We start from the raw sequence: 25,438 nt of genomic DNA on the forward strand, positions 1-25,438 counted from the left end.
TCCTAGATTCGCTAGCTCTCTCACTCTCAAGGTAAATGGTTCTGTACGTTCTCTAACGTCCACCTGAACCACTGGAATGGTATGCAGGACTTCGGTATTCGATCCGACTCTGAAGATGGGACTTTCCTCAACACTTACTGAAAAATCAATCCAGGATATGTACTCGGGTCATAGAGTGAGGGCTTGCACCAACAACCAAACTCGGATGAGACTGCTACCACGTTCTCCCCATGTCTGTGTGGGTTTCCTCCGGGTGCTCCGGTTTCCTCCCACAGTCCAAGTATGTGCAGGTTAGGTGGATTGGCCATGCTAAATTGCCTTAGTGTCCAAAAAGGTTAGGTGGGGTTACTGGGTTACGGGAATAGGGTGGAGGTTTGGGCTTATGTAGGATGCTCTTTTCAAAGGCAGATGCAGACTCGGTAGACCAAATGGCCTCTTTCTCTGCACTGTAAATTCTATGATTCTATGAATGGATACTAAACGGACATCCGGTGAAGAATGAGGAAATGAGTCACAAAGCGTTGCTGGATTTTTATTTTTATTTCACCCGTCCAAGCCACCTACCCTGCACATCTTTTAGGTTGTGGGGGTGAGACCCACGCAGAGACGGGGAGACTGTGCCCTGCTGGATTTTTTATTTGTAAAGAAATATGTTCTCGTTTATCGTCACTGTTTGCTATTGGTTCATAGAGAATAAGGCATTTGAATGATTTTCTCTCTACTGCAGAGCTCAAGAAGGTGTTGCTGAGCATGTTGCAGCATTAAAAGCAGTTCATCAGCAAGAAGTTGAACAGATATTGACACAGCATGCACTGGAACACTCCTCCTCCAAAGTAGCTGAATTGACAAATAAAATCTCTACTCAAGAGGTACAGGCAATTTACTTCCAATGTATATTGTGAATAGCTGGGGTCGTAGCACCGATCCCTGTTGTACCCCACTAATCACTGTCTGCCAATTTGAAAAAGACCCGCTAATTCCTACTCTTTGTTTTCTGTCTGCCAGCCAGCTTTCTATCTATCTCAGTACACTATCCTCAATCCCATACACTTTAATTTTACATGCTAATCTTTTATGCGGGGCTTTATCAAAAGCCTTTTGAAAGTCCAAATGCACCACATCCACTGGCTCCCCTTCATCAATTCTACTAGTTGCATCCTCATAGAATTCCAGTAGATTTGTTAAACATGAGTTCCCCTTCATAAATCCATGCTGATACTTCGATCCTGTCATTGTTTTTGAAGCGTCTGCTATAAAATCTTTGATAATGGATTCTAGAATTTTCCCCACTATTGACACCAGGCTTACTGGTCTACAATTCTCGCTTTCTCTAAACCTCCCTTTTTAAATAGTGGCGTTACATTAGCCACCCTCCAATCTGCACGAACTGTGACTATAGAATCCTGGAAGATGACCACCAATGCATTCACTATTTCTAGAGCCACCTCCTTCCGTACCCTCACATGTAGATTATCAGGCCCTGGGGATTTATCAGCCTTCAATCCCACCAATTCCCCCAATGCTATTTCTCTACTGATATTGATCACCTTCAGTTCCTCCCCCTCACTAAACTCTGCATTCCCCAACATTTCTGGTACCTTATTTGTGTCCTCATTTGTGAAAACAGAACCAAATTATGTATTTAGTTGTTAAGCCATTTCTTTGTCCCCTTTTATACATTTCCCTGTTTGTGACTGTAAGAGATCTACATTTGTCTTCACCAATCTTTTTTTCTTCACGTACATATAGAAACTTTTACAGTCAGTTTTTATGTTCCCTGCAAGCTTATTTTCGTACTCAATTTTCCCCTCCTTAATCAATCCCTTGGTCCTTCTTTGCTGAATTCTAAACAGCTCCCAATCCTCAGACCTATTGTTTTTCTTGGCCAATCTGTATGCTACTTCCTTGGACCGAATACTATCCCTAATTTCCCTTATAAGCCGTGGATTGACCACCTTTCCTGTTTTACTTTTGTGCCAGACAGGAATAAACAATTGTTGCAGTTCCTCCATGCGCTCTTTGAATGTTTGCATTGCCTATCCACTATCATCTTTTCAAGTGACATTCCCCAATCGATCATAGCCAACTCGCACCTCATTTCAGCATAGTTTCCTTTGTTAAGATTCAGGATTTTAGTCCCAGAATCAGCTGCTTCACCCTCCATCTTGATGAAAAATTCTATTATATTATGGTCGCTCATCCCCAAGGGGTCTAGCACAACTAGATTGCCAACAGTTCTGTTCTCATTGCACAGTACCCAGTCTAGGATGGCCTGTTCTCTAGTTGGCTCCTTAACATATTCATCAAAAAAAACATCCCGCATACATTCCAGGAATTCCTCCTCTATGATATTGTGGCTAATTTGATTTTCCCAATCTATATATAGATTAAAATCACCCGTAATTACAGTTGTTCCTTCATCACATGCGTCTCTAATTTTCCGTTTAATGCCATTCCCAACAATATCACTGCAGTTTGGGGTTTATATATGACACCCACTAACGTTTTTTGCCCCTTGCTGTTTCTCAGCTCTACCCATACAGATTCCGCATTGTCAAGAGCTAATATCCTCCCTCACTATTGTGTTAATTTCCTCCTTTACCAGCAATGCAACCCCACCGCCTTTTAATTTTTCCAGTCTTTGCTAAGTACTGAATACCCCTGGACATTCACTTCCCATTCCTGGTCACCCTGCAGCCATGTCTCCGTTATCCCAACTATAGCATACCCGTTCACGTCTAGTTACGCGATTAATTCATCCATTTTATTGCGAATGCTCCACCCATTAAGGCGCAAAGTCTTTAAGCTTGTCTTTTTAACGTTACTAGTCCTGCTCCCAATATTTTTCACGGTGGCCCTGTTTGAATCTGGCTCTTGGTTTATCTGCCTATCACTTTTCTTATTCCCCTATCTGTCTTTTGTTTTTGTCCTTCTTTCCTCCTCCTCTGACTCCTTGCATAGGTTTCCAACCCCCTGTCATTTTTGGTTGAACCCTCCCCCACTACTCTAACAAATAGTCCCGTTAGGACAGCAGTCCTGGTCCTGCCCAGGTGTAACCCATCCAGTTTGTATTGGTCCCACTTCCCCAGAACCAGTCCCAATGCTCCAGGAATCTGAAATCTTTCCTCGCACACCATCTCTTCAGCCACGTATTCATCCAATATATCCTGCTATTTCTACTCTGACTAGCACGTGGCACTCGTAGTTATCTTGAGATCACTATCTTTAAGGTCCAATTTCTCAACTTTCTTCCTAATTCCCTATATTCTGCTTTTATCCCTCATCCCTTTTTTAAAAATAAATTTAGAGTACCCAATTCTTTTTTCCAATTAAGGGGCAATTAACGTGGCCAATCCACCTACTCTGCACATCTTTTGGTTGTGGGGGAGAAACCCATGGAAACACGGGGAGAATGTGCAAACTGCACACGGACAGTGACCCAGAGCCGGGACAAACCTGGGACCTCAGCACCGTGTGGCAGCAGTGCTAACCACTGCACCACCATGCTGCCATCTCATCCCTTTTTTTTTACCTACGTCGTTGGTACCAATGTGCACCACGACCACTGCAGAATGTCCAGTTCAATTTGTGGTCAATGGTAACACTCCCTCCCCAGTATGTTGATCGTTGGATATTCAGTGATGGTAATGTCATTGAATGTCAAGGGATGATGGTTTTATTCTCTCCTATTAGAGATGAACAGTGCCTGACACTTGTGTGACACAAATGTTACTTCCTACTAGAGGGGAGGCAACTATAGACCGGTGAGCCTTACGTCTGTAGTGGGTAAAGTCTTGGAGGGGATTATAAGGGACAAAATTTATAATCATCTAGATAGGAATAATATGATCAGGGATAGTCAGCATGGCTTTGTGAAGGGTAGGTCATGCCTCACAAACCTTATTGAGTTCTTTGAGAAGGTGACTGAACAGGTAGACGAGGGTAGAGCAGTTGATGTGGTGTATATGGATTTCAGCAAAGCGTTTGATAAGGTTCCCCACGGTAGGCTATTGCAAAAAATACGGAGGCTGGGGATTGAGGGTGATTTAGAGATGTGGATCAGAAATTGGCTAGCTGAAAGAAGACAGAGGGTGGTGGTTGATGGGAAATGTTCAGAATGGAGTACAGTCACAAGTGGAGTACCACAAGGATCTGTTCTGGGGCCGTTGCTGTTTGTCATTTTTATCAATGACCTAGAGGAAGGCGCAGAAGGGTGGGTGAGTAAATTTGCAGACGATACTAAAGTCGGTGGTGTTGTCGATAGTGTGGAAGGATGTAGCAGGTTACAGAGGGATATAGATAAGCTGCAGAGCTGGGCTGAGAGGTGGCAAATGGAGTTTAATGTAGAGAAGTGTGAGGTGATTCACTTTGGAAGGAATAACAGGAATGCGGAATATTTGGCTAATGGTAAAGTTCTTGAAAGTGTGGATGAGCAGAGGGATCTAGGTGTCCATGTACATAGATCCCTGAAAGTTGCCACCCAGGTTGATAGGGTTGTGAAGAAGGCCTATGGAGTGTTGGCCTTTATTGGTAGAGGGATTGAGTTCCGCAGTCGGGAGGTCATGTTGCAGCTGTACAGAACTCTGGTCCGGCTGCATTTGGAGTATTGCGTACAGTTCTGGTCACCGCATTATAGGAAGGACGTGGAGGCTTTGGAGCGAGTGCAGAGGAGATTTACCAGGATGTTGCCTGGTATGGAGGGAAAATCTTATGAGGAAAGGCTGACGGACTTGAGGTTGTTTTCGTTGGAGAGAAGAAGGTTAAGAGGAGACTTAATAGAGGCATACAAAATGATCAGGGGGTTGGATAGGGTGGACAGTGAGAGCCTTCTCCCGCGGATGGATATGGCTGGCACGAGGGGACATAACTTTAAACTGAGGGGTAATAGATATAGGACAGAGGTCAGAGGTAGGTTCTTTACGCAAAGAGTAGTGAGGCCGTGGAATGCCCTACCTGCTACAGTAGTGAACTCGCCAACATTGAGGGCATTTAAAAGTTTATTGGATAAACATATGGATGATAATGGCATAGTGTAGGTTAGATGGCTTTTGTTTCGGTGCAACATCGTGGGCCGAAGGGCCTGTACTGCGCTGTATTGTTCTATGTTCTATGTTCTATGGGAGGCGATGGCGTAATGCTATTGTCACTGGACTAGTTAACCAGAGACTCATAGTAATGCTCTGGGGACACAGGATCAAATCCCGCCACTGCAAATGATGAAATCTGAATGCAATAAAAATCTGGAATGAAACGGTTGTGGATTGTCGTAACATCCCATCTGACTTGCTAATGTCCTTTAGGGAAGGAAATCTGCCTCCAGAGTCTAGTGAATTTTGGTAAATTATCACTAGTGCATTTGCAATTTCCCTAGCCATCTCTTTTAGCACTCTGGGATGCATTCCATCAGGGCCAGGAGACTTGTCTACCTTTAGCCCCATTAGCTTGCCCATCACTACCTCCTTAGTGATAACAATTATCTCAAGGTCCTCACTTGTCATTGCCTCATTTCTATCAGTCACTGGAATGTTATTTGTGCCTTCCATTATGAAGACCGACCCAAAAAACCTGTTCAGTTCCTCAGCCATTTCCTCATCTCCCATTATTAAATCTCCCTTCTCATCCTCTAAAGGACCAATATTTACATTAGCCACTCTTTTTTGTTTTATATATTTGTAGAAACTTTTACGATCTGCTTTTATATTCTGAGCAAGTTTACTCATAACTGTCTTTTATTATATTGTAAGCAAGTTTACTCTCAAATACTGTCTTGATGTCAAGGACAGTCACTCTCACCTCACCTCTGGAATTCAGCTCTTTTGAACAAAGAAAAGTACAGCACAGAAACAGGCCCTTCGGCCCTCCAAGCCCGTGCCAACCATGCTGCCTGACTAAACTGCAATCTTCTACACTTCCTGGGTCCATATCTCTCTATTCCCATCCTATTCATGTATTTGTCAAGATGCCCCTTAAATGTCACTATCGTCCCTGCTTCCACCACCACCTCCAGCAGCGAGTTCCAGGCACCCACTACCCTCTGTGTAAAAAAACCTGCCTCTTACATCTACTCTAATCCTTGCCCCTCACACCTTAAACCTAGTAATTGACCCCTCTACCCTGGGGAAAAGCCTCTGACTATCCACTCTGTCTATGCCCCTCATAATTTTGTAGACCTCTATCAGGTTGCCCCTCAACCTCCGTCGTTCCAATGAGAACAAACCGAGTTTATTCAACCGCTCCTCATAGCTAATGCCCTCCATACCAGGCAACATCCTGGTAAATCTCTTCTGCACCCTCTCTAAAACCTCCACATCCTTCTGGTAGTGTGGCGAGTAGAATTGAACACTATACTCCAAGTGTGGCCTAACTAAGGTTCTATACAGCTGCAACATGACTTGCCAATTCTTATACTCAATGCCCCGGCCAATGAAGGCAAGCATGCCGTATGCCTTCCTGACTACCTTCTCCACCTGTGTTGCCCCTTTCAATGACCTGTGGACCTGTACACCTAGATCTCTCTGACTTTCAATACTCTTGAGGGTTCTACCATTCACTGTACATTCCCTACCTGCATTAGACCTTCCAAAATGCATTACTTCACTTTTGTCCAGATTGAACTCCGTCCCAAGTCTCCAAACAATCCAAATCCTGCTGTATCCTCTGACAGTCCTCATCGCTATCCGCAATTCCACCAACCTATGTGTCGTCTGCAAACTTACTAATCAGACCAGTTACATTTTCCTCTAAATCATTTATATATACTACAAACAGCAAAGGTCCCAGCACTGATCCCTGCGGAACACCACTCGTCACAGCCCTCCAATTAGAAAAGCATCCTTCCATTGCTACTCGCTGCCTTCTATGACCTAGCCAGTTCTGTATCCACCTTGCCAGCTCACCCCTGATACCGTGTGACTTCACCTTTTGTACCAGTCTACCATGAGGGACCTTGTCAAATGCCTTACTGAAGTCCATATAGACAACATCCACTGCCCTACCTGCATCAATCATCTTTGTGACCTCTTCAGAAAAACTCTTATCAAGTTAGTGAGACATGACCTCCCCTTCACAAAACCATGCTGCCTCTCACTAACACGTCCATTTGCTTCCAAATGGGAGTAGTTCCTGTCTCGAAGAATTCTCTCCAGTAATTTCCCTACCACTGACGTAAGGCTGACCGATCTGTTGGCCACTGGATTATCCTTGCTACTGTTCTTAAACAAAGGAACAATATTGGCTATTCTCCAGTCCTCCGGGACATCACCTGAAGACAGTGAGGATCCAAAGATTTCTGTCAAGGCCTCAGCAATTTCCTCTCTAGCCTCCTTCAGTATTCTGGGGTAGGTCCCATCAGGCCCTGGGGACTTATCTACCTTAATATTTTTCAAGACGCCCAACACCTCGTCTTTTTGGATCTCAATGTGACCCAGGCTCTCTACACATCCTTCTCCAGAGTCAACATCCACCAATTCCTTCTCTTTGGTGAATAATGATGCAAAGTATTCATTTAGTACCTCGCCCATTTCCTCTGGCTCCACACATAGATTCCCTTGCCTATCCTTCAGTGTGCCAACCCTTTCCCTGGCTACCCTCTTGCTTTTTATGCACGTGTAAAAAGCCTTGGGATTTTCCTTAACCCTATTTTCCAATGACTTTTCATGACCCCTTCTAGCCCTCCTGACTCCTTGCTTAAGTTCCTTCCTACTTTCCTTATATTCCACACAGGCTTCGTCTGTTCCCAGCCTTCTAGCCCTGACAAATGCCTCCTTTTTCTTTTTGACGAGGCCTACAATATCTCTCATTATCCAAGGTTCCTGAAATTTGCCGTATTTATCCTTCATCCTCACAGGAACATGCCGGTCCTGAATTCCTTTCAACTGACACTTGAAAGCCTCCCACATGTCAGATGTTGATTTACCCTCAAACATCTGCCCCCAATCTATGTTCTTCAGCTCCCGCCTAATATTGTTATAATGAGCCTTCCCCCAATTTAGCACATTCACCCTAGCACCACTCTTATCCTTGTCCACCAGCACTTTAAAACTTACTGAATTGTGGTCACTGTTCCCGAAATGCTCCCCTACTGAATCTTCTACCATCTGGGCGGGCTCATTCCCCAATACCAGGTCCAGTACAGCCCCTTCCCTAGTTGGACTATCTACATACTGTTTTAAGAATCACTCCTGGATGCTCCTTACAAACTCTGCCCCGTCTAAGCCCCTAACATTGGGCGTCATTCTCCGCCGGCGGGAGTCTCCGTTTTGCCGGCGCCCGGGGGTTTCCCGACGGCGTGGGGCAATGGGAAACCCCATTGACCGGCCGGTGTTACGGAGACTCCCGCCGGCCGTCGGGGCAGAAATGTGGCGGGGCGGGTAGGAGAATTTCGCCCACTAAGTGAGTCCCAGTCAATATTGGGGAAGTTGAAGTCTCCGATCACAACAACCCTGTTGTTTTTACTCTTTTCCAAAATCTGTCTACCTATCTGCTCCTCTATCTCCCGCTGGCTGTTGGGAGGCCTGTAGTAAACCCCCAACATTGTGACTGCACCCTTCTTATTCCTGATCTCTACCTATATATTGCCTCACTGCCCTCTGAGGTGTCCTCCCGTAGTACAGCTGTAATACTCTCCCTAACTAGTAGCGCAGTTCTACCACCCCTTTTACACCCCCTCTATCCTGCCTGAAACATCTCAATCCTGGAACATTTAGCTGCCAATCCTGCCCTTCCCTCAACCAGGTCTCTGTAATGGCAACAACATCATAGTTCCAAGTACTAATCCAAGCTCTAAGTTCATCTGCCTTACCCCTAATACTTCTTGCATTAAAACATATGCACTTCAGGCCACCAGATCCGCTGTGTTCAGCAACATCTCCCTGTCTGCTCTTCCTCAGAGCCATACTGGCCCTATTACCTAATTCTCCCTCAATGCTCTCACCTTCTGACCTATTGCTCCGGTGCCCACCCCCTGCCATACTAGTTTAAACCCTCCTGTGTGACACAAGCAAACCTCACGGCCAGGATATTTATGCCTCTCCAGTTTAGATGCAACCCGTCCTTATACAGGTCACACCTGCCCCAGAACAGCTCCCAGTGGTCCAGATAACGGAAACCCTCTCTCCTACACCAGCTGTTTAGCTACTCTATCTTCCTATTTCTAGCCTCACTGGCACGTGGCACAGGGAGTAATCCCGAGATTACAACCCTAGAGGTCTTGTCTTTTAACTTTCTGCCTAGCTCACTGAACTCCTGCTGCAGGACCTCATGCCCCTTCGTACCTATGTCGTTAGTACCAATATGTAAAACTACCTCTGCCTGTTTGCCCTCCCCCTTCAGGATGCCCGCTACCCGTTCGGAGACATCCTGGACCCTGGCACGAGGGAGGCAACATACCATCCTGGAGTCTCTTTCACGTCCACAGTAGCGCCTATCTGTGCCCCTGACTATAGAGTCCCCTATGACTATTGCTCTCCTGTGCTTTGACCCTCCCTTCTGAACATCAGCCGTGGTGCCACTGCTCTGGCTGCTGCTGTTTTCCCCTGTTAGGCTACCCCCCCCCTCCCCCGACAGTATCCAAAGGGGTATACCTGTTCGAGCGGGGGACAACCACAGGGGTTTCCTGCACTGACTGCCTGCCCTTTCTGGTGGTCACCCATTTCTTTGCCTGCCCCTTGGGTGTGACCACATTTATATAACTGCTATCTATGAAGCTTTCCGCCACCTGTATGCTCCTAAGTGCATCCAACTGCTGCTCCAACTGAACCATGCAGTCTGTGAGGAGCTCCAGTTGGGTGCACTTTCTGCAGATGAAGCCTTCCGGGACGCTGGAAGCCACCAGGACCTGCCACATCTCACAGTCAGAGCACTGCACCCCTCTAATTGACATTGCGTCAATTAATTAGTAAATAATTTTTTTTTTTTAATTTAAGTTACTGTTAACTATATGTTTCCTCGCATTAGATTTCTACTATAAATGTGAAAGCTAAATACAGTACTCTCCGATCTCTGGCTTAGATACCCCTCTAAATTATAATTAAGTAATTACGTTTAATTAGTTTAACAATGCTTAATTTTTAAATTTCGTGTAGCTTTCCAACCAGCCAATCAGGTCACAGCTTTACTGTGATGTCACTTCAGTCCCCCCCCCCCCCCCACACACACACACACAATTTGTTCTCAGATGCTCTCTGGTTCTCTCCCTGCAGATTAAAAGTTACAGGCCAGAAGAAAGAGAGAGAACAAAACAGTAGGGGAAAAGCACCTTCTCCCACTCTGCACCGAATTACCTCACTGCACCAAATTACTAAGTTCCAAATTCCCACTCTGGATGTGTCTCACTCCGGCTGTGCCTCCCTCACTTGCGCAAAGCTTTTGTCCATATTTGAACCAAGGCTGCAATGAGGCCAGGAGCTGAGTGACCTTGGCAGAACCCAAACTGAGCGTAAGTGAGCAAGTTATTGCTAAGTGCATCTTGATAGCACTGTTGGTGATCCCTACCAACACTTACCTGATGATTAAGAGTAGACTGATAAGGCATTAATTGGCTGGGTTGGATTTGTCCTGTTACCTGTGTACAGGAAACACCTGGGTAATTTTCCACATTACCAAGAAGATTCCAGTGATGTAGCTGTACTGCAACAGCTTGGCTAGGGATGCAGTAAGTTATGGAGCACGAGTCTTCAGTACTATTGCCGGACTATTGTCAGGGCCCGTAGCCTTTGCAGTATAGGTGCCATTAGCCATTTCTTAATATCATGTGGAGTGAATCGAATTAGCTGAAGACTGGCATCTGTGATGCAGGGGACGTCTGGAGGATACCAAGATGGATCATTGGGCTCAACATTTCTGGCTGAAGATTATTGCAAATGCTTCAGCCTTGTCTTTTGCACAGATGTGCTGGGCTCCTCCATCGTTGAAGATGGAGACATTAGTGGAGCCTCCTCCTCCAGTAACTTGTTTAATTGTCCACCACCATGAATGACTGGATGTGGCAGGACTGCGGACTTTAGATCTGATCCATTAGTTGTGGGGTCCTTAGCTCGGTCTATCAATTGCTGCTTATGTTATTTGGCAGGAAATTAGTCCTGTTTTGTAGTTTCACCAGGTTGACACCACATTTTTTGGTATGCCTGGTATTGCTCCTGGAATGCCCCCCTGTACTCTTCAATGAACCAGGGTTGATCCTCTGGTTTGGTGGTAATGGTAGAGTGGAGGATATGCCGGGCCATGATGTTTCAAATTGTGGCCGAGTGAAATTCTGCTACTGCTGATGGCTCACAGCTCCTCATGGATGCCCAATCTTGAGTTGCTAGACCTATTCTGAATCTATCCCATTCAGCACAATGGTGATGTCCACACAACATAATTGAGGTATGCTCAGTTTGAAGATGGGACTTTGTCTCCACAAGGACTGTGTGGTGGTCACTCGTACTAATACTATCAGATGCATCTGCGGCAGACAGGTTGGTGAGGATGAGGTCAAGTATGTTTTTCCCTCTTGTTGATTCCTTCATCACCTGCCTCAGACCCAGTCTAGCAGCTATGTCCTTTAGGGCTCTGTCAGTGCTGGTGCTGCCAAGCCACTCTTGGTGATGGACATTAAAGTTTCTCACCCAGGGTACATTCTGTGCCCCTGCCACCCTCCAAGTGGTGTTCAACATGAAAGAGATCTGATTCATCAGCTGACGGTGGATGATACATGGTAATTAGCAGGAAGTTTCCTTTCCCATGTTTGACCTGAAGCCTTGAGACCTCCTGGGGTCGAGAGTCGATGTTGAGGACTCCTAGGGCAACTGACTCTTGACTGTATGCTACTGTACCACTACCTCTGCTGGATCTGTCCTGCCGATGGACAGGACAGACCCTGGAGTGGTGATAATGGTATCTGGGACATTATCTGTGAGGTATGATTGTGTGAGTATGACTGTGTCTGGCTGTCGCTTGACTTGTCTATGAGACAGCTCTCCCACTTTTGGCACAAGCTCCGAGATGTTAGGGAGAACTTTGTAGGGTCGACAGGGTTGGGTTTGCCATTGCCTTTTCCAGTGCCTCGGCCAATGCCAGGTGTCTGTAAATGGGGTAAATACCAGGAGGATGTTTCCACTTGTAAGGAAGACCAGAACTAGGGAACAGTGTTTAAGAATAAGCACTCATCCTTTTAAGACTGAGATGAGGAGAAATGTCTTCTCCCAGAGCCGATAGCATGTGGAATTATTTTCCCCAGAAAGCAATGAAGGCTTGGTCATTAAATTTATTCAAGGCAGCATTAGACAACGGAGTCCAGGGTTATGGGGCAGACAGAAAAGTAGAGTTAACTTTTTGTCCTATCTTTAGCTACGTTAACACATTTAGAATGTTAATTTCCATTGTGATGTATGGTTTTGGGACTAAGTGTTGAGGCACACTCAATGTTGTTCACACATAATAACTTTTGTTGGATAGAATGGTTTCTCAGGTGGGTTGTGATAAGGATAAAATTAGAGTTGGGGATGAAGGTCTGGCACCATATAAATCAAGAATCTGAAAAGTAGAACATATTCATTTCGAAAGGTTAGGCATTTAACCAATGAGGAGAAAATCAATAGGCAGTCACAATATAGTGCTCTTGGGACACGGGCTCAAATGCCACATGGCAGCTGACAGAATTTAAATTCAATTAATAAATGATTGCGAAATTGAACCATGACATCTTTTTGCTTGGTATAATAACGCGTCTGCTTTACTAATATTTGTTTGGAACAGTTCTTCAATGCTTGCCACTCAAGTGCCACCCTACAGAAACTCCCAACTCAATAAACACTCCATTGACTGCATCCTGTCCTCTACAAAGTCCTGCTTAGCAATTTCTCCAGCCCTCAATGACTTCAATTGCTGCTCTACCCTCAAAAATACATTCACGTCAAATTCCTTGTTCTCATCAGCAAATTATTCCACTCTACATCTGCAAGTCTTCCAGCTCTCCAATTGTACCTGTACACTCACTTTTCTGGTCTATCATGCCCCCTAAACTACTACTATTCCACCATTTATGACACACTCTTCAATTGTCTCACCCCATCCCACTGGAACGCTTCCCTAAAATCTTCTACTTTAAAAACTGCTGAAATTTCTTCCGGATAAATTTCAGTCCATTCCCCCAATTTCCTTCCTGCGTCTGTCCCTCAGGTCTGACGGTCAACTGGGAAGCATTTCATGATGCTTCAGTGCATTAAAGATATAGAAATGGTGGCTTTTGAAGGGGCCTAAAAGTACTTGTGCACAATCTATTTTCCTTCACTCTTTAATTGTAGGTTATGGTGAAACATCTTCGAGAGCAAGTTAATGAGCTCCAGAAAGACCGGGAGGCTCTTTCCTTTGCTAAACTCCGTGAGGAAACCTTACAAACTCAGGTACTTATGAATTAGACGTTAATATTCTTTTACAGTTGGAACTATTTTGTATTCACAGTAGTGCAAATTCAAAAGTGGAAAAATGTAATTGCAGCTAAGTCTGTGGCAAATAAGAGGGTGTTAAACTTCCCTTGTGGAAAAAGTAGCCAGCAGTTGATTGAACCTAATGTAAAAGTAATATTCAGAGATAATTAGGCACATCGACTAACCCAAACTTCATCTTCGACACAAAATGCTCAAAGACCTTTGGAATCAATGTGTGAAGAATAAATATATAGAGTAATTTTAGGACGGTGTTCAATTTTGTATCTTTTTACACTTAACTATTTTTATTGTAGATGATGCGAACATGTTGAAACTAATATAACATCTTATATTTAAAAGTTTCAAATATATCAGAATGCCAAAAAAGTCATATTTTAGATTTTCAGATAGGTTGCAAGGAAAAGCAAAAGCCCAGACAGAGCAATATGATTTGTCCTAAATTTGACAGTAGCAATGGTTGAAATTTCTCAATGTAAAAATAACAAGCATTGGAGCAGCAACTGGCAAAATTGGCACTGGAGAGATGAAGCTGAGATATTAAGTTCTCTGAATGGTAAAAATGAACAAAGGAGTTTTGGCGACTATGGTCAAATTCAGACAGGTTCTACATGTAACTTCCTAACATTAAAAAATATCAAATAAACCAGATAAATGCAGAAGGGGGGGCAGCACGATGGCTCAGTGGTTAGCACTGCTGCCTATGGCCCCTGGGCACAGTCTGTGTGGAGTTTGCGCATTCTCCCCGTGTCTGCATGGGTTTCACCCCCACAACCCAAAAATGTGCAGGTTAGGTGGATTGGCCACACTAAATTGCCCCTTAATTGGAAAAACATAATTGGGTACTCTGAATTGATTTTTTTTTAATGCAGAAGGCAAGGAGTTATACAGAGTTGGCACATGTAAGCAACAATTAAAGATGCATTTGCTTAATATTGAGTTAAAAGATGTAAAATTAATGCAATACCTAAACTAGAATCCAACAAAACTGAATCATCAAAATAAACTCCCAAGAAATTTAACGTTCAAAACTTTGAGAATTTTCATTAAGGAACTCGGCAAGTATTTATTGCCCAATTATACACTAGAACACTACTGAGTAGTAAGTTCTATCTTTGCTATTGATGTGCAAGCCGAGAACTCGATTTGCTGTTTTTTCTCAATTTTATATATTTAAAAGTTAGTGATTGCTGTGAAGAGCATTGGCAAATCATTGCAGTGAAGCAAATGATGCAGACTTGAACTGTTCTTTAAAAACCAAAACACTGGTCCTGTAGGGGTATCATTTAGGTGTATTTTAGTACACATGAATCGAGTACATTTCTCATGTTTGCTGGCAGTGTTTATTTTAAACTAGTAGATCTCCATTGCTTATGGTAAATTGTATGGTGTACTGTTCTGTAAAAGTATACCATATTCCACTGAGTGGATCTGTGCGTCTCAAAGACCAAAGAAGTCCAATTCTTGAATAAGCAAAGGTTCATATCATTCTTAGTTTATTAGTTGTTTGATGGAAAAACTAGAGATTGAAGGGTTGCCCTCTCTAAGGCATCGGCAATCCCCAGACACTGGAAACAGCAAAAGGAATAGAGGCCTGTTTTATCAAGTTCTCATCACCATTGAACTGCCCCAGCATTTCTTGTACCTTTTCCGAGCTGGGCCTGCTGGGAAATGTGCAGCGGAGCTGCCTGAGGAGCCCCTTCTGTGCAGGGTGGCAGATTTGGGGAAGTGAAGCCATGCCCCCTTTTTACGGCACTCACTGCCATAAGCCAGGTATGATTAAAAGTCCCAGCCTCTTTGATTGGAGATCAGGGGAGTGGAGTGTAGTCAAGGATATAGTCGAGGGATTCAGGTGGTCAGGAAGGGTGGGTGTGGGGACGTAGTCGGCGGTTCAGGTGGTCTGGGAGGATGAGAGTGTAGTCGGTGTTAGGGGTGTGGTTGGGGGGAGATGAGTTGTGGGTTGTCGGGATATAGTCTGAGGCTAGGGATGAGGCTAGGCTTGCGTGGGGTAGCTGAAGGTGGGGATAGTTGGTGGGAGGATAGTCGGGCTGAGGAAGTCAGGAGTGGGGTAATTGGTGGGGAGGTAGTCAGGTTGTCAGGAGGGGTGAGGGGATATTTAGGGATGAGTTTAGTTGGGATGGGGTAGTCAAGTCTGGGAGGTAATTTGGGAGTTGTCGGAAGGATAGTCGAGGGTTTTGGGGTGACCGGGGGGGGCTGAGGGGGTATTTGGAGGGGTAGGGAATAGTTGAGTCGAGAGGGTATTTGGGGAGTCAAAAGGATAGTCTGGAGTTCAGGGTGTGTAGGATGTAATCATGGAGTGTGGGGTTTATAGTTGGGGATTCGGGTGGTTAAGGTCGTTACCGGGGATTATTCTTCGTGGGGGGATTTCACTGGAAGCTTGGGGAGGGGATTTGGTGATGTTATGGGCCAGGGTTTAGAGAACCGCAAAGTGTATCATGGAGTTCACCTGACCCACAACTTTTAATAGATTGTGGTATGGGGAGCACACGGCTCACTCTACGGGTGTGGTACCGCAGAAATGGAAAAGTATTTTTTAAAGCAAAAACAATGTTTATCCTATGAACTCAAGTTAACCTTTTTAAAACATACAGTGAACATCTTAGCAACCATTACTTCAAATACAACCCCCAAAGAATACAACACTTAGTAATGCATAATAACTTCCCAAACAACATCCAGAAGACAAAAGAAACACCTTTTAACAGAAGCACATGAGGTTTACATTCACTACTGAGAACATTTATAATTCTGAATTCACCAAATGATCAAGAGATAGTCTTTTGATGGCAGAGAGAACAGCAGTATACCTGCTTGGTCTGGCTTCAGCTCCAACACTGAAAACAAAACTAAAACGCACCCTGCAGCAAACAGCCTAAAACGAAAGTAAAAAGCTGACAGACAACCCAGCTCCACCCACACTCTGACATCACTGATAACACACATTTCTTAAAGGTACATTTCTTAAGCACCCATTTCTGAAAGGTACTCTCACATGACACCTCCCCCCAAGAAAAAATAAATAAACCATCAACTTCAAGATGGTTTCATTTTTCACCTTTTCACCATCCTTCACACAGTAAATATACTTTTTTGTTTCAAAAAAACCAACACACGCAAACAGGTACAATAATATAGTCCATTTTTGTTCTTCCTCCAATTGAAATCCGTCTTGATTGACAGTCTCTTTGAACAAGAGGTTCTCTGCATGATCCGTCCATTTTTCTACGCCTCGGCATTTCTCAAAAGTCAGGTACTTTAGTTCAATCTGATCACAGAGTCCCTTGTAATTCTCCAACACAGGAACATTGGTTATCACAGCTTTCAGGCCATCAAATGCCTGTTGAAAGTCCGCTGTCCACTGAAATTTTCGATGTTTCTTCAGCAAGTCCATCAGTGGAGCAATCACGCTATAAAAACTTTTGACAGATGTTCGATCATATCCACATATAAACTGTCCAAATGGACAGGGTCGACAAAATTTAACTACATTTTTATGTAGTCCAGGCCAATAAAAATGTTCCTGTATTTTAGCTTGAGTTTTCCTTATTCCCAAATGACCTCCCACTGGTACCTCATGTGCAACTCGCAACAGCTCCTTTCTATACCCTACCAGCAATACGACTTGAACTTCTGCCCACTTTTCTTCCGCCTGCATATGTAAAGTTCTCCATTTTCTCATCAAGACATTACTTTTACGGTAAGAACACTCTGATATCCACTCAGATTCCTCCTCCGTGTATGCTTTCTGATACATCCGTTTTATTTCTACATTTTTCTGTTGTAACTCCGCCAATTTTCCGATCTAAAAATATTCGCCTTATCCTCCACCCGTTCTTTTCCAACCATCTGATCAAAAATTGTTTCTGATAATTGCACTTCACCTTTATCTTCACTCTCTGATTTATCCTCTTGTCTTAACCTGCGACTTTGCGACCTTGTTACTACACAATCCGGAAAAATCCCAGGATATTCGTCCTTCAACACTTCAGTTGTCTGATTTTCCACTGGCTTATCAACAACAGTAGGCATCACTCCCACCTACGATCCAGCTATATCATTACCCAAGATAAACTGTATTCCTGGACAAGATAGTTTCTCTATTATTCCTACTACCACTTCACCACTCTTCACTGGACGTTCCAACCTTACCTTATATAATGGAACACTACTCCTCTCACCCTGAATTCCACATATTACCACCTTTTCTGGCAACATTCTTCCCAAACTACATAACTCCTCATCTCTTACCATTAAAGATTGACTAGCTCCCATATCTCATAAAATTGTGACTTCTTTACCTGCTCCTCTTGATACACATGAGTAAACTTTTCCCACACAAGTAAATTCTTTAAAGAGACCTGGCACCTTCTTATCAATCACCTCTTGATCAGGCTGGACAATCTTTTGCACCTCCTTCGCTTCACTTGGGCTTTCCTTTACCACTTTCACAAACCCCACTGTCTTATCCTGTTTTACCACATCAGCCTTCCCAGTGCTTTTCTTCAACCACCAACACTGTGATTTTCCTGGCCTAGTTTATTACAGTGAAAACATTTGAAACTTTTTATGTCTCTTCCACCCACCTGGATTTCTTTTTTAATCTGAGGTACACTCTCTTCATTATCTCCCATCAGATCACCTCTACTTTTACCACTTGAGTATTTCTCATGTCCCCAGTTTCTATCCCTCACAGGCTGAAACTGATGTCGGAAACCAAGCTTTGATTTATGAACTAATTCATAATCACCTGCCATTTCTGCTGCTAACCTCACAGTTTTAACCCTCTGCTCTTCCACATGAGTTCTCACTACATCAGGAATTGAATTTTTAAACTCCTCCAAAAGCATAGTTTCCCTGAGAGCTTCATACGTTCGGTCTATTTTCAAAGCCCTTATCCACCTATCAGAGTTACTTTGTTGAGCCTTTTCAACTCCATGTATGTTTGACCAAATTCTTTCCTTAAATTTCTTATCCTTTGTAGGCTTCAGGCACTAGTTCATATGCACCTAAGGTGGATTTTTTCACCTCCTCATACGTCCCAGATACCTCCTCCGGTAGTGATGCAAACACTTCACTAGCCCTACCTATCAGCTTTGTTTGAATCAGTAATATCCACATGTCCTGTGGCCATTTCATTTGTTTAGCTACCTTCTCAAATGAAATGAAAAAGGCTTCCACCTCCTTCTCGTCGAACCTTGGCAATGCTTGGACATATTTAAATAGATCCCCACCAAGCCTTCGACTTTGACGCTCTTTCTCATCAGTATCATCCAACCGTACGTTTCCCTTTACGTCTGCCAATTTTAACTGACTGTCATGTTTCATGGCCATTTTCTGAAGTTCAAACTCTCTCTCTTTATCTTTTTCCCTGATCTGTATCTCCCTTTCTCTTTCTTTTTGTTCTGCTAGGGCTATTGTTTCTTTTCTGCTTTCTTCTCGCTCCTTTTCTTTTTCCTCTCTCTTTCTTTTTCCTCTCTTTTGTATTCAAGCTGCTTTAATTCTTTCTCGCGTTCCATTTGTTTAAGTTGTAACTGAATTTTTGCCATTTCCAATGAGTCAAACTGTATCTCAGGCAACTTTAAATGCTTAGCCACCGCCATAATTACCTCATCTTTTCGCATTTTGTCAGGTAATGGTAACTGCGATGTTTTTGCCAAATCTAACAGTCTGCTTTTAGTCTCTGTCCATAAGGTACTGCGTGTGACCGTCTCCACCCCCAAAAACATCAGAGCCTCTGAAAGAGCGATTGTCCACAACACACTCCCCACTTAAACTAGAATACCACACCTGATAAGCAACCACAATATGCTTACCCCTCACTGTCTTTAAGTTCACTAAGCCAATCCAATAGATATACTTTTGTCCCGGAAGAGCCCCCAATTTGTCATGGGCCAGGGTTTAGAGAACCCCAAACTGTATCATGGAGTTCACCTGACCCACAACTTTTAATAGATTGTGGTATGGGGAGCACACGGCTCACTCTACGGGTGTGGTACAGCAGAAATGGAAAAGTATTTTTTAAAGCAAAAACAATGTTTATTCTATGAACTCAAGTTAACCTTTTTAAAACATACAGTGAACATCTTAGCAACCATTGCTTCAAATACAACCCTCAAAGAATACAATGCTTAGTAATGCATAATAACTTCCCAAACAACATCCAGAAGCAAAAGAAACACCTTTTAACAGAAGCACATGAGGTTTACATTCACTACTGAGAACATTTATAATTCTGAATTCACCAAATGATCAAGAGATAGTCTTTTGATGGCAGAGAGAACAGCAGTTCTTGGCCTGGCTTCAGCTCCAACACTGAAAACGAAACTAAAACACACCCTGCAGCAAACAGCCTAAAACGAAAGTAAAAAGCTGACAGACAGCCCAGCTCCACCCACACTCTGACATCACTGATAAACATCCATTTCTTAAAGGTACATTTCTTAAGCACCATTTCTTAAAGGTACTCTCACATGACAGTGACCACTACCATAGTTACCCAAGAGTTAGAAGTGGTTTTAATCCTTCTAACATTTTCTGGACAGGCTATTCTGCCAAGAGAATCGGAACCATCCAAAGTTCCCGAATCAAACCAGAGTTTTGGAGCGTTACAGGTGTCTGGTAATACCTATCAGAAGTTGAATTTTCCTGAGCACTTCCTATGCAATCCATGCCTGTGGCTTTCCGGGTACTTCTAATGCGTCCAGGGTACCTCCATGTTACGTTCCTCCGGGGAATCAAAGGTCTGGGTCAATCAAAACTTGCAGAGAAAAGGAATGGATCGGCAACAGCTGGGAGATAACGCCGCAGGCTTGCCAACATCTTTCTCTTTCTCTGTTCAGTGTCCATAGTAACTAGTTTCATTACAGTAAAATTCAATTATGCAGAATGTCAAACTAAAAAATTCATCATAATAAGACATCAACATATGGTGCTTGTAATATCAAACAATCTGCAGCATTACAGAGGAGAATGGACAATGACCACCCAGCCTTTGAAGAATTTTAGGAGAGGTGGCCAAAAGGTTAGTTGCAGAGATTATGGTTGAGAGGGTTTCTAAAGGTATGGGAAGGGAAATATGGAGGTATATTTTGAGAGTAAGTTCTAAAGTATTTATCAAATTGTGCTTTATAACTCTCCTGTGAAATTCCTTGACATGTGTTATTATGTTAAAGGCAGCTATATAAATACATCTTGTCATCAGAGATAGGACACCATTATGTTTCAGGAAAACAGGGGTGGCACGGTTGCACAGTGGTTAGCACTGCTGCCTCACCGCACTGAGGACCCGGGTTTGATCCTGGCTCCGGGTCGCTGTCCGTGTGGAGTTCACACATTCTTCCCGTGTCACATTCAACCTGAAGATGTGCAGGGTAGATGGATTGGTCGCACTAAATTGCCCCTTAATTAGAACAAAAATTTAAGTTTAAAAAAAATTATATTTCAGGAAAATAAGCATTATTGGAATGTGGAGCTTGGTGCAGTCTCAAATGTGGGAAATATTGGCAATTTTAAATTGCAGGTGTAGCCAGCAAAAAGGGCAGTGGGTAAATTGAGATCAGAGATGAGGTGAAAATTGGAGGTGGGCAGTTTTTTTTGAAAGGTGGAAGAGGGTGTAAGATTTGAAGTTCTGCTCCAGTAGCATGGAGTCTACTTCAGCCTGAGCGGCCAACTTGGGAAGGAGCTGTAGTCATTAGCAAAGGTTGATTCCGAAAACGATCGCTTGATTTCCCCATCAATGATTTGTAGAAATTGTGTCAGTCAGGTAATCTTATGCACAGAGAGGGTTGTGGGCTTAAAGAAGGTGATGGGGGCTGGATTTTGATGTTGTGTCACCAGAGATCACAGAATCAGAGAAAAGTTACACCACAGAAGGAGGCTATTCGGCCCATCTCGTCTGTGCCAGCCTAAGGATACCCAGGTGCTCTTTCTAATCCCACCTTCTTGCACCCAGTCCATTGCCCTGTAGCTTAGAGCTCTTAAGGTGCAGGTCCAGGTACTTTTAAAAAGAGTTTAGGGTCTCTGCTTCCACCACCAACTCGGGCAGTGAATTCCAGACACCCACTATCCTCTGCATAAAAAAGTTCTTCCTCGTATCCCCTCTACACCTTCTGCCTCTTATCTTGAATCTATGTCCCCTGGTTCTAGAATTCCCCACCAAGGGAAACAATTTTATCCTCTCCACTCTATCTCTTCCCCTCATAATTCTGTACACCTCAATTAAGTCACCCCTCAGCCTTCTTTGTTCCAAGGAATTTTTTAAATTGTATTTAGAGTACTCAATTCTTTTTTCCAATTAAGGGGCAATTTACATGGACCATCCACCGACCCTGCACCTCTTTGGGTTGTGGGGGTGAGACTCATGCAGACACGGGGAAATGTGCAAACACCACACGGACAGTGACCCGGGGCAGGGATTGAACCCGGGTCCTCGGTGCCGTGAGGTAGCAGTGCTAACCACTGCGTCACCGTGCCTCTCTATGTTCCAAGGAAAATAACACCAACCTATTTAATCTCTCCTCGTAGCTGCACTTTTCTATCCCTAGCAAAATTCTGTAGTCTCTCCACAGCAATTACGTCCTTCCTATAATGTGGTGGCCAGAACTGCACACGATACCCCGATTGTGGCCTCACCAGTGTCCTATACAATTCCAACAGTATGGGCGAGATTCTCCATTTCCAGACATCAATTTCAGAATCGGTGATCGGGTGGAGAATCCATTCTTACAACTGAACCGGGGGGGGGGCGCCTGTTTTGTGCAGGTTGCACCTGCTCCGCTCCCCCAAAATGGCGCCAACGCGGTGCGCGCCGCATGCCGTTGGGGTGGCCTCAGGACGTCACCTGAAGGCCCCCTCCCGATGCTCCGCCCCCGATGGGCCAAGTTCATGACAGCATGGGAGACATGTGGTCCCAGCCGTGCAGGAACCCATCATGGCAGCTGCGGATTGTGTCTAGCGCTGCCACAGTCAGGCGCGAACCGTGCTGCTAGCTGGGGGGGAGGGGGGGCGCTTAGGCGGAGGTGACAGAGAATCTCCACTGTCAGAGAGAAGCAACTTATTTGTTCCAACAGTTTGTGAATTCATTGGAGTTCATTCAACTCAATCTTAAGTGTTGGTATTCTGGTTGAGAAAATTGGGAATCTTAGTTCTATTTTGTCAAATTAATAGGAATTTCACTTTTCAGTAACAGTTATATTAGTGCAAGCTGCTCTATGAAAAGATTTCATTCCTGTTTCAAAAGAATGTTTTCACCACTGATATAACACTAGCAAGCTCACTCACTGACCAGCATTCCTCTGATGATGAACTCCATTAAGGATAGATTACTTTCAGAACATGGGAACAAAAGTAGGACATTTAGCCCTTCGAGCCTGCTCTGCCATGTAATGAAATTGTGCCTGATGTGCGACCTGATCAACTCCATATCCCTGCTTTTGCCCTATTATGTATTTTCTTTTATTTCTTTTTCTTTTCATGTACTTAATGATCTGTTCAGCTACTCCAGAAAAATACTTTTCACTGTATCTTGGTTCACGTGACAATAAACAAATCCAATCCAATATACCTTAGTACTATGAATCTCAGATTTTAAATTAACAATTGACATTGCCTCAAGTGCTACAGGAATAGTGTTCCTATCTTCTGCCACCATTTGTGTGTTGAAGTGTTTTCTAATTTCATTACTGAAAGACGTGGCTTTAATATTTAAACTATGTCGCCTAGTCCTTGACTCCTCAAACAGCATAGTTTCTACCAACCCTATCTGTTCCCTAACACCTTGAAAACCATTGTTTTGACATCTTGGGGGAGAGAAAGTGAAGGAGTGGGGAGCTCGCTCCATCAGAAACCTAGGCTCTCGGGCATCAAAATTAGAACAAAGAACAAAGAAAAGTACAGCACAGGAACAAGCCCTTCGGTCCTCCAAGCCTGCGCCGACCATGCTGCCCATCTAAATTAAAATCTTCTGCACTTCTGGGGACCGTATCCCTCCATTCCCATCCTATTCATGTATTTGTCAAAAAGCCCCTTAAACATCACTATCATCCCTGCTTCCACTACCTCCTCCGACAGAGGGTTCCAGGCACCCACTACTCTCTGTGTAAAAGACTTGCCTCGTATATCTCCTCTAAACCTTGCCTCTCGCACCTTAAACCTAGAACCTATTTGGCAATGCCAAATTGAATTAAAATAAAAGAAGGACCACCCCACCAAACGCAGCCCCAGTACTGCCCCTTGGCAGTGGTGGCAGCAGTGCCAGGGTATTGCCTGGGCATGACTCTCTTCTCCCATGAGGGCTGTACTTGTGCGATTCCGGCAGGTTCGGTTCATCAGGTGCATGCTGTGGGGGACCTGTCGTGATTCAGTCACACCACGTCAATGGACAGGCCAACATGGGGGTGATATGCAAACAAATGTTTGGGGCTGGTTTAGCACAGGGCTAAATCGCTGGCTTTTAAAGCAGACCAAGGCAGGCCAGCAGCACGGTTCAATTCCCGTACCAGCCTCCCCGAACAGGCGCTGGAATGTGGCGACTAGGAGCTTTTCACAGTAACTTCATTTGAAGCCGACTGGTGACAATAAGCGATTTTCATTTCATTTTTCATGTAAGTCGGGATCTCTGATCCATCATTAGCAGGGAGCGGGGACAATTGAGTGGGGATCTCCCGTCGGTATAAAAACACTTGATTCTCCGCCATTGAAAAAATATATATTTTGTGGGATGTGGCATGGCCAGCATTTGTTGCCCATCCCTAATTGCCCTCCAAATGAGTCATTTTAAAATTCAACCACATTGCTGTGGATCTGGAGTCACATATAGGTCAGACCAGGTAAGGACAGCAGAGATCCTTCCCTTAAGAGTATTAGTGAACCAGATAAGTTTTTACGACAATCGATCCATGGTCAACATTAGACTTTTAATTCCAGATTTTTATTGAATTTAAATTTCACCATTTGCCTGCCAGAATTTGAGCCGGGGTCCGCAGAGCATTACCCTGGTTCTCTGCATTACTAGTCTAGTGAAAATACCACTACACCACCGCCATTCCCATCTCCGAAAAAAAGGCGGGGGAAATTCCACCCTCCTCTCCCGACCCCCATTCCCCCAAGTTTCATTCTGTACAATGTACTCCCTCCAAGGTATCGCTGTAGGATGACTACTACATATATACTGTCCTCGAGATTATAAAAGGCAGCATTCCTTAGCCTGCTTTGACTATTGCTGTTCCTGTTCATGCCATTTTAATAATCTATGTAACTGGGCCCCAAATTTTTTGGTGATCCACTATTTTTAGCTTTTCACATTTTAGAAATTATTATGCTGTACGACTTTTAGGTTCAAAATGGATGACCTCACATTTTCCTATATTAAAATCAATTTTCCACAGTTTTGCCTATTTACTTAATCTATCATTTCTTTAAAATGTTATTGGACATTTAATCCCTTGATATGAGAAAAAATTACAGGATTTATATCAGGCTTGAGATTTCTTGGACCTTCATCTTTCTTCAGGCAGGATTGTCCTTTCAAATCTCCAACCATTCAGGGTCATGGACTCCCTTCAACACAGGTTCAAAATACTCCTTGTTTTATTATTCTTTAACTCTGGTATCTTGTGTCTAAAATTTTCTCTCCTCAACTTGATTATAACAGAAGTTGACCTCACTGTTAGGAGTCCTTCAGTTAACCAGAGGTTTAAACTCTTTTAGCCAACACACAAGGTGCAACTGAATCCTTCTTGTAACATTTGTTCCCTTCACTCCAACTTTAAAAAAAAAAACAAAGAGCTTAAACAAAAATCTGCTTGGGCACATTTCTGCATCCACAATCTATTCGCCCAACTTCTTGACCATTTTTCTATTATTTATCTCCCAGGCAACTTGGTCACATCATTATTGACTGGAAATAAGGTGCTTTACCACAAAATTGTATCCTAGAAAAACCTAGTTCTCAAAGCAACCATCACCCCCAACATACCCCCAAAAGCATATGGGCC

General features: G+C 43.7%; 1 protein-coding gene across 1 annotated transcript in view; it reads left to right on the plus strand.

The window, feature by feature from the left end:
- Window positions 1–25,438, plus strand: part of cep162 (centrosomal protein 162) — a 211,735-nt gene that overhangs the window by 178,304 nt on the left and 7,993 nt on the right. The window contains exons 25-26 of the mRNA XM_072499835.1: window positions 728–869; window positions 13,284–13,382. Coding sequence (XP_072355936.1) covers window positions 728–869; window positions 13,284–13,382 — 241 coding nt within the window. The remainder of the gene's footprint in view (window positions 1–727; window positions 870–13,283; window positions 13,383–25,438) is intronic.

Source organism: Scyliorhinus torazame, chromosome 4 (genome assembly GCF_047496885.1).
Source record: "Scyliorhinus torazame isolate Kashiwa2021f chromosome 4, sScyTor2.1, whole genome shotgun sequence".
In the NCBI taxonomy this organism is placed as follows: Eukaryota; Metazoa; Chordata; class Chondrichthyes; order Carcharhiniformes; family Scyliorhinidae; genus Scyliorhinus; species Scyliorhinus torazame.